Source organism: Onychostruthus taczanowskii, unplaced genomic scaffold (genome assembly GCF_017590055.1).
Source record: "Onychostruthus taczanowskii isolate IOZ18803 unplaced genomic scaffold, ASM1759005v1 scaffold16, whole genome shotgun sequence".
Lineage (NCBI taxonomy): Eukaryota > Metazoa > Chordata > Aves > Passeriformes > Passeridae > Onychostruthus > Onychostruthus taczanowskii.
The window spans coordinates 10,677,918-10,695,220 of NW_024498795.1; the positions used below are offsets into that span (position 1 = coordinate 10,677,918).

Genomic DNA, 17,303 nt, shown 5'->3' on the forward strand with positions numbered 1-17,303 from the left:
GGCCGGAGCGGCCGGCAGCGCCGCAGCCCGGGCACAGCCGCGGCCCAGGAGGCAGCGGCCGAACCGTGACCGGCCGGGGAGCGAGGACATTGTCCCCCCTCCTCTGCCCTTGTGAGACCGCACCGGGAGTGCTGCGCCCAGCTCCCAGGCACTAGGCATGGGAAAGACCGGCTGAAGCAACGCCAGAGGAGGGAGGCAAAGATCATCAGAGGGCTGGAGCACCGCTCCTGTGGAGACAGGCTGAGAGAGTTCGGGATGTTGAGCGCGGAGAAGAGAACGCTCTGGAGGCACCTTACACCTTTTAGTACCTAAAGAGGACCTGCAAGAGAGCTGCAAAGGGACTTTTTACATGGGCATGTAGTTGTAGGGGGAATAGCTTTAGACTGAAAGAGGGCGGATTTAGACTAGATGTAAGGAAGGTATTTTTTTACAGCGAGGGTGGTGAGACGCAGGAACAGGTGATGGATACACCATCCCTAGAGGTGGCCAAAACCAGGCTGGACGGGGCTCAGAGCAACCTGGTCTAGTTGAAGACGTTTAGCAGGATACCCTGCCCTGGAATGTGGTCAAGCAACTTGGACAATGCCTTATTTACAAGGCTATTAGGTGGACTGAGAGAGGGCATCAAGCTGGTTATGGTGTTGAATTATGACAACACCAGTCTGACCCATTAACCCCAAATTAGCATCCTGACCGTGAGGTAAAGATTTGGCAGACAGGATGCTAAGCTGACCTGGAGGTATATGACTGACAGTCAGTCACTGTACACTATAAAAGTCCAATCCATTTCCATATGGTTAGGTTCTTCTCACATCTTCCTTCTTGGAGTGTACATGAAGATTCCTCCTTTGGGTGGGGACACCCCTCAAAGTTATTCCTTACAGCTGAGTGAAAGAGATTTTGCCCATGGTCATTGGCATGGGTGAATAACATCAATCTCTGCTTTAATAACTATTTCTTTCTGCTAGTTTTAATAGAATTGTTTCAATATTGTTGCTTTGATAGAGTGCACTGTACCATTCTATCCCAGTAGATTTTTCTTCTATAGTGCGTAGTAAGTAATTCTCAGTAAGATCTCTTTGTCTAATAATTTATCATAATATATCATTCATTTTTATACAAATAGATCTGGTTTGCCATCATTTATCCTACAGGACAAAGTTGTACAAAAGTTCAATCACACCTCTATAGTTTCTTAAACTTAAACCACTGACAGTCTGAGGCTAAGACTGAATTCAGCTGTACCTTGGCTCCTCTCTGAGCAGGAATTTATGAAGAAAGGGGGTCCTTTCTGCACCTCATGGCTCAATGGGAGGGCTTCCCTAATAAATTTTGTCTGAAACTCACATTCAGGACAAGAAGCCCCTGCTTATTGCAGGGGGCTGGACTAGATGGCTAACTTTAAAGGCCCCTTCCAGCCAACTATTTTATGATTCTATGATTCACTGGTGATGTGTGAACTATAAATATCCCAGGCAGGTGAAAAGAAACGCCCTGTCAGGTCATGGTTACTGGGTGATTTTTATTATGGCCTAGGTAAGCCTTGTTTTTCCCACTCCTGGTATTAGCAAGGCCCTATCTTTGCAGTTCTTACCTTCGGTTACTGGGTGATCTTTTATTATCAACGATAGGTAAGCCTTGTTTTTCCCACTCCTGGTATTAGCAAGGCCCTATCTTTGCAGTTCTTACCTTGACTTTGTTTAGGTAACACAAAGTACAGAGCACTCTCTGTGCATGTACACCCTCTTTTTAGAGGACAGAGCAAAGCAGCATAAATAAGGAACTTTATTTATGAGCATGGCTTAAACTAGGGCAGGAGGGAGGGAGGCACTAAGTGGGCAAATCCAGGTCATAAAATGAGCCTGTCTAACCTGCTACATTTATGCTCAACAGACAAGGTCAATAGAGTGCAACAGCTGAACAGCTGACCTGCACCAAGGTAAATTCAAGTATTTTGGTGCATCAGACATGATCCTATCTGGTTGTAAGGCAGTGGCCCAACACAGACATCAATTTCCAGTGCTGAAATGTTTGGTCCATCCAGGCTCACAGAGATCACTGATGAGCCACTGTAATGGACGTGTTAGAGATGGCAGGGTGAGTGATACAGCATTTCCACTTAGCAGAGCATCTGTTTATGTACAAATGTCAAATGGGTATTTGGCAAACAAAGGCACACTTTGCATTGTGCCACAAATTCAGCCTGTAAAGCTTTAAAAAAGAGTAAGTAAAGTTTACGGATATCGACAAAGACTAATGTAAGCATGCAGTAAGAGTACTTTTGACTTTTTGTTACAGTGGGGTATCACTTTCATACCAAATATTACAGTGATATCTCTGAGCTTTTTGCAGTATTTCTTAGTACAAGTGGGAGACTTGGGCAAAGATGATATATTTTCTTACAGCCAAATAAAGAGGCAGGTTTGAATTCTTGTATGCCACTTGCAGTGATGAAGATGTAAATTTCTGCTAATGTTGTTTATCAGGACTGACTTGTATTAGATACAAAGTAATCACTATGCAGCTTTGGAATTATTTTGATAATATGAAGGGAAGTTCCTGCTCTATCTAGATTTTTAACTATTTTTATTGGGAGGTATGAATGTGTCGCAAATTATTTTGTTTACACATAATTTCACAGAACATTTCTTTTTAACACAATTCAGTTCAAAGCTTTATCCATTCATACGAGAGGTCATGGGATCAATGCCTAATCAGGAAATATTTAAGAGACTAAAGTAGAAGACTTATTTTTGAAAACTTAAAAAACTTAAAAACTGAATAACAAGACATAAGAATATTTAGTTACTGTTCTTTCTGAATCAAAACCTACCAAAACTCATTTTCTTAATCAGTGCTTGTGCAACTGTGCAAGAATAATGATTTTTCCCAGGCAGCAGGACATTGCTTTGATATTCTGCTCATATATAAAACTGTTAATTTTAGACAAAGAAGATAGAGGGGAGCATGACAGTAATCTTCATACCCCAAAAGGCAGCTGCAAAGCAAAAGAAATAATCTCTTTTCACCAGGGCTAAGTGCAGAGAGGATAAGAAACATGCTGGTACTGCACCACACACAAAGCCACTCTCGCCAGCATTTGGCAGCGCTGTGGTAACCATTGAACCTGATGATCTTAAAGGTCTTTTACAACCTAAATGATTCTATGATCCTAAAATGCCTTCGTGGCACAAGCCTGTGTCATGCCTGCAGATTGTGTGTTACAGCCTGGGTCCCTACCCTCTTCCAAACAGTCTGTCTTTTAGCTGGGAACTTTCTAGGGTAATGAACTCTGGAACAGTGTCTGAGGAGATCATGTTACGTCACTGCAGGTTGCTAAGGACAAATAAAGAGGAACTTTGGCCGACTAAGCTGATTCTTGCATGGCTGAGAATTGATATGAATGGCCTTTACTGGGCCTGCCTGGCAGCACGGGCTTTGCTAGATGTAAAATAGGGAACTTACTCCAGGCAGGATGGGGGATGCCACAGAACCCCTTACCAATTCTGCCCTTGCAGCTACCCAGCTTTCCTAGGCTGGTTTTCAGATTATCACCAGTGACTGTGACAGCACATTTGTCTGATTGCAGACAGATACCTTCAACAGATTGTGACGAGCCAGCCAGAGGAGATTTCTAGGCATTGCTTCCTTCCTTTAAGGAAACTTGCCAAGTAGACCTAATGTGTCGTAGCAAAACACTATCCCATTGTTGCTGTCCTGGAAATAGGGCATTTTAGTCACAATACTATGTTCCAGATAAACATTACATATAAAACTGAGATGTAAAAGGCAGCAGGTCACACACAAAGTATTTCAATTTATATCTACAGTGACTTACAGGACTGGGATAAAATTAATGTGTTTGCTTATGGTTTGGTTAATTTGTTGTATTTTTTTCCTGTTCCCTCAGTTACTTCCTGTAATAAAAACAAATGCCAACTATTTCATTTCACAGAATCAATTAGGTTGGAAAAGACCTCTGAGACTGAGTCCAGTCTATGACCAAACACCAAGTGGTCTAGACCATGTGTTCCGAGTGCCACATCCCATCTTTCCTTAAACACCTCCAGGAATGGTGACTCCATCACCACCCTGCATTTCATCCGTTTGTTTTGCCGCTGGCTTACTGTTTGATTTGTTGGAGTTTTTTTCTTCCCACCGTACCCTTGGTTACTTCCCGAGGCAAAAAACAAACGTCAGATATTAAATTTCTCCCTTTCGCGTTACCGCCAGCCCGGCGCAGTCCCTCAGCCCCGGGCAGGGGCGGCCGGGCGGGGGTTCCGCCGGCAGGCTCCGCACGCCGCCGGCGAGGCCGCGGCCGCCCCGGTGACATCACCGGAAAGGCGGGTCACCCCCGGCCAATGGGCCGCCTGACGGCCGCGGGGAACCGCGGAGGACCCGGAAGGTTTCGCAGTGGGAGCGTTGCTGCCCCGCGGAGAGAGCCCGCTGCTGCCGCCGCCCGCCCCTGCGTGCCCGATGGACTCGGTGGGAGTCGCTGCCGCCGCGCCCGACGCCGGGCCGGGCCCCGCCTGGCAGAGCAAGGTGAGCGCTGTGCCGGCACCGCGGGGCCGCGCCCGACGTGTGCGGGCTCCGGGGAGCCGGAGGAGCAGGAGGAGCAGGAGGAGAAGCACCGAGGCCGTGGAGAAGGCGCTGCGAGGTGGTGCCAGCACCGCCAGCGTCACGGTCACTCGGCAGAGCGACCCCAGCGCGGTTTGTTGCTACCGGCAGCTATCTCCTTGGTGGTGAGAGCTGTTGTGACAGCCTGATAACTGAGCTGCTTCCCTCCGAGGGTGTCCGAGCTGGGCGAGCTCGGTTATCCCGGCGGTAGGCAGCGAGTTCCGGCTGGCTTCGTTCGTCGTTCCCCAGCCCCCGCCTCCCCGAGCGAGGTGTTGTGTCCCTCTGCGGTTTTGAGGTGGCGTGTTTTACCATGGCTGACCTTTCAGGGCTCTGGGAGCGGGGGAGGAAGCTGTGCGTAAGCCACTGCTGTTGGGTTATTCCAAAAGAAGTTTTACATAGCTTGTGTGTCTGCTTGTATGAAAACCTCCTGGGGAAGCTTTACCCCTGTCTTCAGAGGGTACCGGCACTGACAAACTGACTTTTTGTCCTTCATTAGTAAGTGACTATCAACAATTTTTCAACCCCCGTTCTCCCAACTCTTTTCTACTCTTTCTACAAAGAGTTTCTACTCTTTGAGTGGTTCCCCAACTATCTGTAGAAGAGCCCTTACAAGATTACATGAGCTTATTTTGGAGCCAGCAATAGCTAATTATCCTGATTATTGTGTTGCCACTGCACAAGTCTTGCTGACTTGAATAAAATGTTTATTTACAGTGTCCGTGGGGAACCCCTAGCACAACATCAATATCATGTTCTCTTGCTGATGTAATGAGTGAACAGCTGGCAAAAGAATTGCAGCTGGAAGAAGAAAATGCTGCTTTTCCCGAAGTGGTTGCGTAAGTTTAAGTCCTGGATTAGTAATCTCCGTAGTTGTGATGCCATCTTCTCTCTCTTGTGCATTTTCTTACAATGTGCGCAGTGCATAGCAATGTAGTAAATTATTTGCCTGTTGCCCCTAACTCTACTTCCTCTGATCTTCCTCAGTGAAGATGGCTTCCCCAGCTAAAAGTCTTCCTTAGATTCTCTGATGCTCATCCTTCCTTATTGATGTTTTCTTTGCATTTTCTGGGGGTGTTAATGCAGTCTGTAAGCTATATTTAGAGACGTGTCAGAAATGGGGTTTTTCTACCCTTTTAGGAACTGTTGTCAACAGTGTACAATGTTATTTTGAGAACTATCAGGTATATCACCTGTATCCTCCCACTACCTGAAAGCTCTAAACAAAGGCCAAGAGCTTACTAGTTTCAAAATTGTACAAATTTTGGCTATCTTTTCTGTGAAGCAGAACAAAGCAACACTATTTGGGTTGTTTTAAACATATAAATAGGTATACACGTGCATACACCTGTATGCCTTCTTTTTTTTTCTTTTCTGAAGGACATCTTAAAAATAGAGCTTAATGCTTCTTGCTGAATGGTAAACAAGCAAATATTTAAGTAAAATTTGCATCGTAAATGAGTGGCAAAGAGAAATGAAGTCATGATCTATTAATATTTAGTGTTGGCTTGAAGAGGAGGCAGACAGCTGAGATCCATTCCTTTCTGTCAGCTCTGCATGAAGTCTGTTGTATAGAGTGGGAAAGTGGTGTAAAGCAGTGTTTCCGCTTAGATTGCTGTGTTCAATTTTTTTAAAATTCCTGTTTTCATCTTATGTAGTGCTGCTGAAGGACCATTTATTACAGGAGAAAATATTGACACTTCTAGTGATCTAATGCTAGCTCAGATGCTGCAGATGGAATTTGACAGGGAATACGATGCGCAGCTTCGGCGTGAAGAGAAGAAGATCAATGGAGATAGCAAAGGTACCTTCATCAGAAGCAATATTTTTGCTTTGGAGCTATTCTTGGCACTTAGCTTAAATTGGCAGAGCTGTGAGGAAGTAGCAAATCCCTGATAATCACAGACATGCTTATTTGTTTTGTTTCTCAAGTCTCCATATCCTTTGAAAATTATCGGAAGGTGCATCCCTATGACAGTGACAGCTCAGAGGATGAGGTTGATTGGCAGGATACCCGTCATGATCCATACAGAGCAGGTATGTGACAGCTTTAGGCAATACAATTTCTTCAGCCAATAGACCTGAGAGTATGACAGAGTTAAATTAGGTCTTGTTTTAATGTAAGGAGAGACACCAGCTACATTTAAAATCAGGTCACCTCAATTGGAGGTGTCAGCAGGAGGTTGGGTGGGTAACTTCAGGCTTCTGTCTGCCAGTATATTGGCTTCAGTGGCTGAATCTGGTAAAATAACCAGTGTACATGGGAAGTATTGTGGGATGTGCTCATCTGTCATCTACATTTGGATGATATGGTTACATATCATCTGCAAATGATATTGAATACTCCTGTTGTAGCATGCCAGAAATGTGTCTGACACCCCAGAGAAGATAGAGAAGTAAGTTGTAATATAGCCAAAGAAGCTGTCATGCTTGGGATAGGAGAAGACTGTATTAAGATCATACAATTGAAGGAATTTATTCTGTTTTATAAATAAAATTATATTAGTTTAGTGGATATTGTGTGACTTCTATGAGCATTGGTTATGTCTGTTTAGATGTAAAGTTTGGTTTCTTTTTCTCACTGCTGGCAGATAAACCTACTACTACACCAAGAAGGGGTTTCATAGGAAAAGGAAAAGACATTACTACAAAACATGATGAAGTGGTATGTGGAAGAAAAAACACTGCTCGCATGGAAAATGTAAGTGAAAACTTAGGGAAGCTTATTTTGTGTGTAAAACTGGAATGCTGCAGTTCAGCCAAAGAACTAATGCTTGTCCACCAGTGCTGCTGGGTAGGGTTCTGACTTTTATTTTTTCCCTGTTGGATGAAAGCAATGCAGTCTTTGCTTTATTGATTATTCACATTGGCAGTTTGAGTTTTGTGGGTTTTCTGTTTAAAAGTAGTTTGTTATTGAGCAATTCAAGAATTTGCACAAAACTGTTTTGGGTAAACAAAACTATCAGCAAGTCTGGCACACAAGCAAATAAAACACGAAAGCTATTTTTGAAAAGGATAGATGTTGTGTAATCTTTCTTCTAATTAATTTTGTCTGATAAGCCAAGTAACTTATTTTCAGTCAATTGTTTGACTTACAGCTTTTCAGTCTGTTTATCTTTAGTACATACCTTTCATTGTTTTTAAGGTAACTGGTGCAGCTTCTGTAAATAAGGAGATGCTGCAAGTGCTATTTTTGCAGGATGTTGGGTAATCTCATATCAATTTGGGCAGAACTTTGAGTTCTGAGTTTAAAGCAGTGTGTTTGTGCAATGTTGTCATTATGTTAAAAAAGTGGGTTTCACGTAGGTCCAAATCTATCATGAGGTTTTCCAAATCAGGATGAGAAATTTTGTGCCAACTTTTGGCATCTGCTAGTAACAATGCTTAAATTCCTATTATTTCTGCTTGTAGTTTGCACCTGAATTCCAAGTTGGGGATGGAATTGGGATGGACTTAAAGCTATCAAATCAAGTCTTCAATGCCTTAAAACAGCATGCATACTCTGAGGAACGTCGAAGTGCAAGGCTCCATGAGAAGAAGGAGCACTCCACTGCTGTATGTTTTTAATAAAGTCTCTCTATCTACTCCTTATCTTGTGTAATAGCTAAACTCTGCTGGGCAACTTCTTGCAACATTCCATTTTTAGTAAAACAGCTAAGCAACATTATGCTAACGTTGCTGAAGGAAATGGTATCAGCCAGCTCCTACTAGAAAAAGGCTCTTTGTTTGAGCTGCATTACTGTGAGAACCATGTTGAAGAAAGAGCAAGCAGCTAGTGGTTTTTTTTTTTCTCTTTGTCTTTCTAAACTTGCCTCTTAATCAAACACGATGCTGCCTGGAAGTTATTTATAGAAACATCCAGAGGACTAATCCTCTGGTGTTGAACCATATGGCTCCAAATATTTGTCTTCATAACAAGTTTCAGGAGCATGAGGTGACCAACTGACCTAATAATTTAGGAGTTTACTTGGTAGACTGTATGGGTGAGTTTGAAGTAGGGCCTCTGGGAATTCCTGATGTGGACTCCTTTAAGTTTGTGTTTTGCTTTGCTTTATTGTTACTTCTATCAAAGAAATATAATACTTGGGATATTGTGATTCATGATTTATAAAGGAGTCTTGAAAACACTGTAGAAAGTGCTGTTGAGCCACAGTCTATATGTGCAATTAGTAAAATATTCTATGTGCTGCACAGCTGATGGGAAACTAAGAATATTAAATCATTAAATCAGTCCTGAAGCAGATTTTGTTTGCTTCAGATGTTTATTTTGGTTTGGCTTTTTTTTTCTCCCTTCTGTCATTTGAGAGAAATTTTATTAATATATTATTCTTTCCACTTAGTTGAGTTCTTGTGTTATATAAATATTCTGAACTCATGGTAAAGCAAAGAATTGCTTTATTGAATTGAGTATTCATGTCTTTCCTATTAATCTTATTCATCTCTTATAGGAGAAAGCAGTGGATCCTAAAACACGTTTACTTCTGTACAAGATGGTCAATTCTGGGATGCTGGAGACCATCACAGGCTGCATCAGCACGGGAAAAGAATCTGTTGTTTTTCATGCCTATGGAGGAAAGTGAGTATATTGTTTGTTACTGATGATAGCTTTAAGTACAAGAGCTGATTTAAAAAGCAGAAAACACAAAAATATTTATACATCTGCACCTTTTTATTTCTGAGACTTAAAGGTTGTATTCATGTATGTGGAGATAATAAAATCTGAAAACCAAATGATACCAATCATAAAGTAAAGAAATCCCCACTTTCCTCCTGGAGGCTATTAATGAATGGGGACAAATGCACCATGCCTTTCTGTGGAAAAATATGTACTCTTTTTATAAAAAAGATATCTTGAGATTTTTGAGATGCTCTTTCCACTGACGTGCCCCAAACCACAGAGCTCTTGTGAGGATCTTGGGCTACCTGAAGGGTGTCTTTCCATACAGAGATTGTCTATTGCCAGCTCTATATTTGCAGCTCAGTGGAGGTGCTGTTTGTTGCTTTCAGGTTGAGAATAGTGTTGGGATGCTGCTCACTTCTTCAATCCTTCCTGCCATACTGGAAGGATTAGAGTGCATTATGGCAATTGCATTGTGTTTAACTGACTTTAAACCAGTGATGTTTGAGAAAGTACTAATAAAACTCAAATACAGATAATGTATTTAGAGATGTCAAGAGGCAAGGTTGGAATTGGGGAGAAAAGATGTGACTTAACAAATCAGGAGAGGTAACCTATCTGATAAGCAACTTGGAATCAGAATGCCAAAACCCAAATATTCATATGTAAGTTTAATCATAGAATTGTTATAAACTTAAGTTTGCTTCTAAATGTGATAGAAAATTAGATCCTCTCTTATATTAAAAATTGCTGTATGTTGTAATGTATAAAAACCCAAACTCGTGCATTTGCTTGTAAATATGGGAATAGTTAACTTCGTTATGTATTTGTCTTTTTCCATGAGCAGTGCAACTGAAGATAAAGTTATTCCTCCAGAATGTGCCATCAAAGTGTTTAAAACAACTCTTAATGAATTCAAGAACCGTGACAAATACATTAAGGATGACTACAGGTTTAAAGACCGCTTCAGTAAATTGAATCCACGAAAAATTATTCGTATGTGGGCTGAGAAAGAAATGCATAACTTAACAAGGTAAAGAAAGAAAAAGAAAGTGTAGTTGCCAAATGCCTGTCAGTTTCCTGTTCTCTGTTTAAGGAAGGTACTCTGTGTCTGGGTATTTAACTTTTAGGCTAAAATAATATACAACCTGGCACAGATTGAGTAAGCCCCTGGCTTTTCTTTACAGTTTAATAAGCTTCAGTGATTTTGGAGCAGAATTTACAGGCTCATGAAGTTAACAGGTTCTTTTTACAGTTTAATAAGCTGTGTCAGCATCTTCAGTGATTTTGGAGCAGAATTTACAGGCTCATGAAGTTAACAGGTTCTCGTAAAAGTCATTAGTACTTAGTGAGCATTTTTAGGTTAACTTATAACTTGAGAATTTGAATTTTCCTGTGTAAAATACTGTGCAATATGTATAATTATTCCTTTTTTAATTATTTCAAAGACTTTGTTTACTCTGGATCAGGTTTTTCACAAAGCTCTCAGACTGCAAATGAGATAGCACGAACTAGAACTTTGGGGACTTTGAATCTTTTGTTCTGTTTTTCTTAATCAGTATCTATTTTCTGATCCACAGAATGCAAAATGCAGGAATTCCTTGTCCTCAAGTGGTTATCCTTAAGAAACACGTCTTGGTTATGTCTTTCATTGGCCAGGATCAAGTCCCAGCTCCTAAACTAAAAGATGTAACACTTAGTAGTGAAGATATGAAAAAGGCCTACTATCAGATTCTTAATGTAAGATGATGCTGATTTCTCCTCCAATTCTGGGTTGTATTTTCTTTTAAGGGAATAACTGTAAGGACAAATGAGCACATATTTACTTTTCAGGATGCTTACATAATTGTCAAGATACGAAGTCCAAAGTCTTATTTTGCTGCTGTTTAATGTGTGACTTAGAATCAGTAAGAAACTATGCACTGAAAAAAATACAATTAAATTTCATCTTAATCTGAGTGGAAAACATACTGGAATTGGATGACAAACAGATGCTTAGCAGCAGAGGAATTGTGAGCAAGTAGTTCTCCTTTTACAGAAGCAGTATGTGGTTTAGAAAATTCTCTGAAGTCTTTCTGGGCTTAGCAAACACTTAATTTACAATACTTAAGCACTCTCCAGTGGATCGCCCGCCCCCTTTTCAGCAAACCTAGAAACTGGAGAATTAATTAGAATATTGCATGGTGGATGCTTTAATTTCTTATTATCTGCTTGGTTCAAACACACCAGCTGCTAACTGTCTACTCATTATTATGTTATAGATATTAAAAAAACCCAACCAGGTAACCAGCCCCACAGCTTGGTAACAGGAGTGGTCTAGGTCTCAAATGAATGAGACCAGTGAGCAACACAGCTCTTAAGTGTCTTAAGTGAATTTGTGTACTGCTTAGGACTCAACCTCTACAACTGTGAGGCTTCCTTCCCATGTGATAGGAGTGAAAATGACAGGTATTTAGCAAATGTGCTTATCTGTCTCCTGCACTTGGACTGCTTGGCAGAGCTGACTTCAGTTTACCAGAGTAGCTCTTCTGACTTTGCCAAAGCTAAGCTCAGTGATAAAAGCTTAGTTTGCTGGCACTTTGCCAAAACTGCAATTCCCTGGATGAAAGTGTATTGAAGACTTGGGTAAAAATTATGTAAATTATGTGGGTGATTAGGAAAAGGTGGGGTTGGTCTGGCTTTTTTTTTCTTTTTTTTTAAGTCATGCTAGCAATATTCATTTGGAGTATAGCATATTTCCTTCATTCATTTGGTTCCTTGCAGATGATGCAGCAGTTGTATAGGGAGTGCAACCTGGTCCATGCAGACCTGAGTGAATACAACATGCTTTGGCATGATGGGAAGGTGAGTTTGTTCTTAATTTGGGGGAGAAAAGTTGTATCTACTGTGAAATACTAATACAAAGCGAATTGCTATTTCTCTGTGACTACAGGTCTGGCTCATTGATGTCAGTCAGTCTGTGGAGCCAACCCATCCTCATGGACTTGAGTTTTTGTTCAGAGACTGTAGGAATGTTGCACAGGTAGGACCTCTTTGTCTGACAATCTTCTATTATGCTGCATGTTTTCTAAGATACAAGCTGTCTTAGATATGTAGAAGATTACTCTTGCATGTTTTCCAAGCTGATAGTGTCCTCTGAAAGTGAAAAAAATGTGGAAAAGTAAAATTATACCAGCTAGAACTTAAAACTTCTTTCATAAAACTTTTTATCTGTGGGTCAACAAAAACAAAAATGTAATTTTGGGTAAATGTAGTAACTGGAGAAAGTCAAAGGAATATTTTGTTCTGTGCAGTAAAGTGTTTAATGTGTGCTCTTTATATTGATTAGTTCTTCCAGAAAGGAGGCGTGGCAGAAGCACTTAATGAGCGCGAACTCTTCAATGCTGTCTCAGGTTTAAATATTACAGCTGACAATGAAGTAGACTTCCAAGCAGAGGTATAGCTTTCTCTGTCTAACAATTTAAATTTGGTTAGCTATGGTAGCTATTATAATACCTTAACTTTCCAGATTAATTGTGTGATTGGTATGAGTAAAATTTCAGCAGTCATTCTGCATCTCTTTTTAAAACCTTGAGTATTTCAACCTAGTACAAACGTTTACAGAAACTCAGACTGACAGACCTCTACACCCCCTTTCCTGATCTCCCTGCTCCCAAGCAGAAAAGACTTCATGTTGAATATAGTTGCTTCATTTCAGCATTAAGGCAAATGTAGTGATCTGTTTTAGTTTAAAAGCTGTTGTCTTGTCTTACATACATTAAAGGTTGTACAACAAAAGGAAGGTTGGGTTAAAAATAATTATTATTTTCCTGCTTATTTTTCATGGTTTAAATGTTAATTTATTTGAGTTTAAAGTTTAGGCCAGCATTTTTAATTTTGAAGCTTAAAATCATGCTAATGTAAATATGGACTTAGGAATCTTTGGTGACTGTTGGCTTTTAGTTTTCAACCTTTGGCTGCAACTCCTCAAGGCCTGCATCCTGATATCAGATTAAAAAAAAACAAAACAAGTTATCAAATGTCACATATTTTGTACTTAAAGTAAGGGCAATGTGGTAATTCTACTCTCCCTAATTATTAATGACATTGCAGGTTTGTGCTAGTCCAGCATGGAGTAGGTGGGAGCTGGTAATTAGGTGACTCCTGGGGCAGGTGATCAAAGTAAGAAAGAGATAAAGGGAACACAGTTCCGTGATCTCTGTGTCATTGGAGGAAGGCACACTTCTGTCGTTTGAGGAACACAGCTGAAGTCTTAAAAAATCATCCGGTCCTCCCTGAAACTGGTTCATTTTGGTTACATAGCTTCAAACTGTAAAGGAGTGCTGTTCATTTTAGTAACTTATTAAGAACAGATGTTTGAAGGTGTACCTGGCTGTATTTGAGCTGCTACATGTGACTGAATCTCTGAAATAGCAACTGTACATACCTGCTCTGGCCTCAAAAGCTACTTTTTAATGCTGTTTAGAAGCTTTCTGCTGCTGGCATGGTTTTATGATTTCAGCATGGTTTTATTTTTGGCTCTCTAGATTGAAGCTTTGGAGAAGATGAATGAAGATCACGTGCAGAATCATGGAAAGAAACTGTCAACGTTTTCCAGTGATGGAGACCCACCTATATATGATGAATAGCACTGAGTTTGTAGCTGCTGACAAAACAAAACACAAATTTACTGCTTCTAACTACGTTGGTGCAGTGGTAAATGTCAACTGCCAATGTCAAGCTAGTGGTTGGCTGGGAATACCAAAATGGAAAACACAGCAAGCATATGGTGATGCCTCAGTGGTTTGCTTTTTTTTTTAACTTGTCCCACACATCAGGCTGGCACTGTGAGAATGGACTGTCACTACCACTTTGAACAGACTGACAACTTCACCAATTCCCCAGTTACATTAGATTAATGTAGCTCAAATGGTCGTATTTTGCATGATTCAGAGCTTACATATCTTTTAGTCTAAAAAAAAATTTAAAAATCGTCCATATTGTCCGAAGTATCTAGTGGGAAAGCACACTAGAAGAGTCCCTCTCTTTTTATTCCAAGTGCAACTTGGAAAACTCATGAAACATTGTTTATGGACACAAAGTCTTTCATCCATCTCCACCAAGGGCAAAATGAGAAGGCAAACTATGCACTGCAATCATATTAAAATGTTAATTTAGCAAAGTAATATATAAATGCAAAAGTCTGGACTTTTTAATTTGAAGTACAGGGAATGTGGCTCTAATTATCTCTGTAAATACTGTTGGGTATTACATGGGAAAGATCTTTGAAATCCAACCAGCAGAGGACTTCCTTGGTGACGTGCCAGGAAATCCTGAGTCAGTGATGTATAATAAAGAGTCAGTTCAGGTAGCTTCACTCTGAATACACAAATGGTTCCAAGAACTTGGTGCAAGCCAAAACTATAATAATCCTGTGTCTACCTAGAATATAATTTTGGAGCATCAAATGTTCTTACCCTAAAGATAATCACAGACAAATCTGAGTATTCTTTTTGCACCTGTAAGCAAAAAAAAGCTTTGTTTAGAAATAATGATGACTGATGCTGTTTCCACAGTTTATTTATTCTTAATGTCAGTCTTTTTTTTTTTTCCAGCAACTTGTAAAAATCTGCTGATATTTCTCTCCAGAAAGCACATTTAAAGATGAACTGATGTGGTGGGATAGTTTGGAATTAAGGAATTCTAATCAACTTCTTTTTAACTGATTTCTGGTTTCTAGTTTCTGATGCTGCTCTTTATCAAGCAGAATATAGTGATGCTACACGTGACCTCACAGTGTGCTGTGAAAGTGACTTTTTAATCTCTTTTTGTTGGAAAACTGGTGGTGAAGTAAAAATTTAAGATCTTATGGTGGTATTTTTGCATGGTTCTTTGCATCACAGAGGCCTTCATTGATCCTTGGTGCTTCACTAGAGCAGTCTTAGGGTAGGACCACACAAATTCCTTACTATAATATAAAAATGACTGTTTGGGTGGGTACTACATGAACAGTTTCATCCCAACACTTGGATCCTCTTCCTTTTTCTAAATCAGATAAGTATCTTGCATTTACCCCTTGTTTTTGAAATAAAGGAGCTTGTGTCTTTTAGATACTTAAGTCTGTTTTGAATTTCTCAAATTTCAGTTTCCCAAAATAACAGTATCAGGGAAAGGACAGACTAGATACTGCAAGGGAAGTGCTAACCTCTTTAGGAAGACTACAAGCTGCTGTTGTCAAAGATACCCAAATCTCCTTCAGAGGAGAAGGCCTTTAAAAAAAAAAAAGTCCTATTCTTGGTTTATAGCTAGTTTTAGTATTCTTAACATTTCTTAGGGGAAAAAAAATCTCTGAACAGTTGCCAATGCCTTAAAATGTTCTTGTACAAGGAAGTTTTTGATTGCTACAGCTATTTGCATCAAGAGGGAGGAAGAAGGCAGAAATAACAGGAAGTGAGAGGGAGAGTGTTTTTTGAGCTATTATTTGAAACAGGCCCCTGCTTGTATCTCTGTGCTTGGGCCAAAGCCTCCGTTGTTACTGTAATTTTTAATTTCTTGCTAAAATCTGTCTTGCACAGGCTTAAGAAAATCAAACACACCCCAAATAAATGAAGCAATTTTTCTTGAGTCTAATTAAAGCTACTGGACCCAAATATATTATATACTATGTATTTTACACTATATATGTTAATATATTTTCACTTCCAGCAGTAAAATTAGCTTAGGAATTTGATTTGAGATTTTAAGACACCTGGGCGTGTTTCCAAGTAGTTGAAAACAAGAATTTGCTAAAAGAAACATTTTCCTGGACTCCTTTGAAATAAAAAGTTCCAGGATTATTATTGGGCAAATAGAATCTTGGCTTTGAAATTAGCCATTAAGGTTTACTGCTATCAGACATTGTGATTGTGTATTTACTCATCTGCTGATTTCTCCTCAAAGATACCTCAGTTTCTATTGCAATTGTAGGATGTCCATGCTGGTTTTTAGAGAAGTAAGAAAGGGTAAATGTCAGTAGAGTTTCATAAGTTTTCACCCTGGATTAACTAAACTTCTGGCTAACATGCAATAAATTTTGTTACTTTGTAAAAAATTATAAACTTTAAGGTACTTCAAATGCTTTGGATACACTTGTCATCTCCAATTAACAGAATTGTTTGATGATGCAGGAGGGTTCTGCAGAACAAACAGCTTACTGTAATTCACAGTTGTGACTTTAGTATCTTTATGTGAAATTTCTTCAGTATCTGATGTAAAATTAGTGCAGGTGGACTAACTCGGTCACAAATCATCCAACAGTTGTTTGCATGATACTGTGTTGGTATCTGGTACTTAAATTCCTATTTCTCCCATACTAAACCGTGCTGAAACTGCATTTTAATCTGAAATTTTTAAAATTGTTATGGTCTTAGTCTTCCCCCCCCCTTTTTAAATTTTCCTTTCTAAACCAATAAGCAAATACATAATTGATATTCTCACACAATTTTAGTGACAGTGAGGATGCAGTAATTGTGGACAAATAAAGGCAGATCTCAGAAGCAGCTGTTTCTTTTTTTTTCTGCACATAAAAGTTTTGGGTTTGTTTTAGGTTTGTTGGTTTTAAAATCGTTATAAAAGACTGGGCCAAAAGCCCCAGTCTGCTGCTGTGGCCTTGGTTAAGACAGTGGTTTTGCTTGCCTAACATTTTAAATTCCACCAGCTTTGCTTTTAAAAGCAGAATAAATCCTAGGATACAGCTAGAGCAATGCCCTGAGAAGTGACACCAGTTGGAGTCAGAGCTTACCCTGGCATCTTAATTCCCTTATTTCCCTCCTCTAACACGTGCCCTCCTAAATCTTTGCAACGCGTTCCCGCACTGTAACGCTATGCTCATTCCACGTCTTTCTTCTCTACCACCTTGCCAGCACTCACGCCTTTCCTGAGGCCGATTTTGCAGCTTCCCAGCTTGCTGTTTCCGTTTGTTAGGCTCACTGACACCTCTCATACATTGGCGTTCAGAACCGCCGGACGCATCCCTACTCCCGGCCTCTCCCAGCGGCGCTCCTGATCCTGACCCCTCTCCCGGCCGCTGCGCCTTTAAGGCGGGAGCGTCCCG

The 17,303-nt window shown here is 40.2% G+C and overlaps 1 protein-coding gene across 2 annotated transcripts; it reads left to right on the plus strand.

Moving 5' to 3' along the window:
• Positions 1-4,282: 4,282 nt before the first annotated feature.
• RIOK3 (RIO kinase 3) lies at positions 4,283-15,320 on the plus strand. Of its 2 annotated transcripts, none has more exons than XM_041399325.1 (13): positions 4,283-4,542; positions 5,332-5,453; positions 6,273-6,418; positions 6,547-6,651; positions 7,206-7,315; positions 8,026-8,169; positions 9,063-9,190; positions 10,080-10,265; positions 10,813-10,972; positions 11,996-12,076; positions 12,165-12,254; positions 12,561-12,668; positions 13,759-15,320. In XM_041399325.1, exons 1-13 carry the CDS (start codon positions 4,477-4,479, stop codon positions 13,858-13,860), a joined length of 1,548 nt encoding a protein of 515 aa, XP_041255259.1. In that variant the 5' UTR covers positions 4,283-4,476; the 3' UTR covers positions 13,861-15,320. The 2 variants fall into 2 exon arrangements, with proteins under 2 accessions (XP_041255259.1, XP_041255260.1); XM_041399326.1 differs by lacking the exon at positions 4,283-4,542 and adding an exon at positions 4,613-5,112.
• The last annotated feature ends 1,983 nt before the right edge of the window (positions 15,321-17,303 follow it).

Excerpts from the sequence above, each read along its gene's own strand:
- RIOK3 (XM_041399325.1), top strand. The coding sequence starts at position 4,477 with ATGGACTCGGTGGGAGTCGCTGCCGCCGCGCCCGACGCCGGGCCGGGC. Across the intron at positions 6,419-6,546 it reads GATCAATGGAGATAGCAAAG|TCTCCATATCCTTTGAAAAT; the intron begins GTACCTTCATCA and ends TTGTTTCTCAAG. Across the intron at positions 10,266-10,812 it reads GAAATGCATAACTTAACAAG|AATGCAAAATGCAGGAATTC; the intron begins GTAAAGAAAGAA and ends TCTGATCCACAG.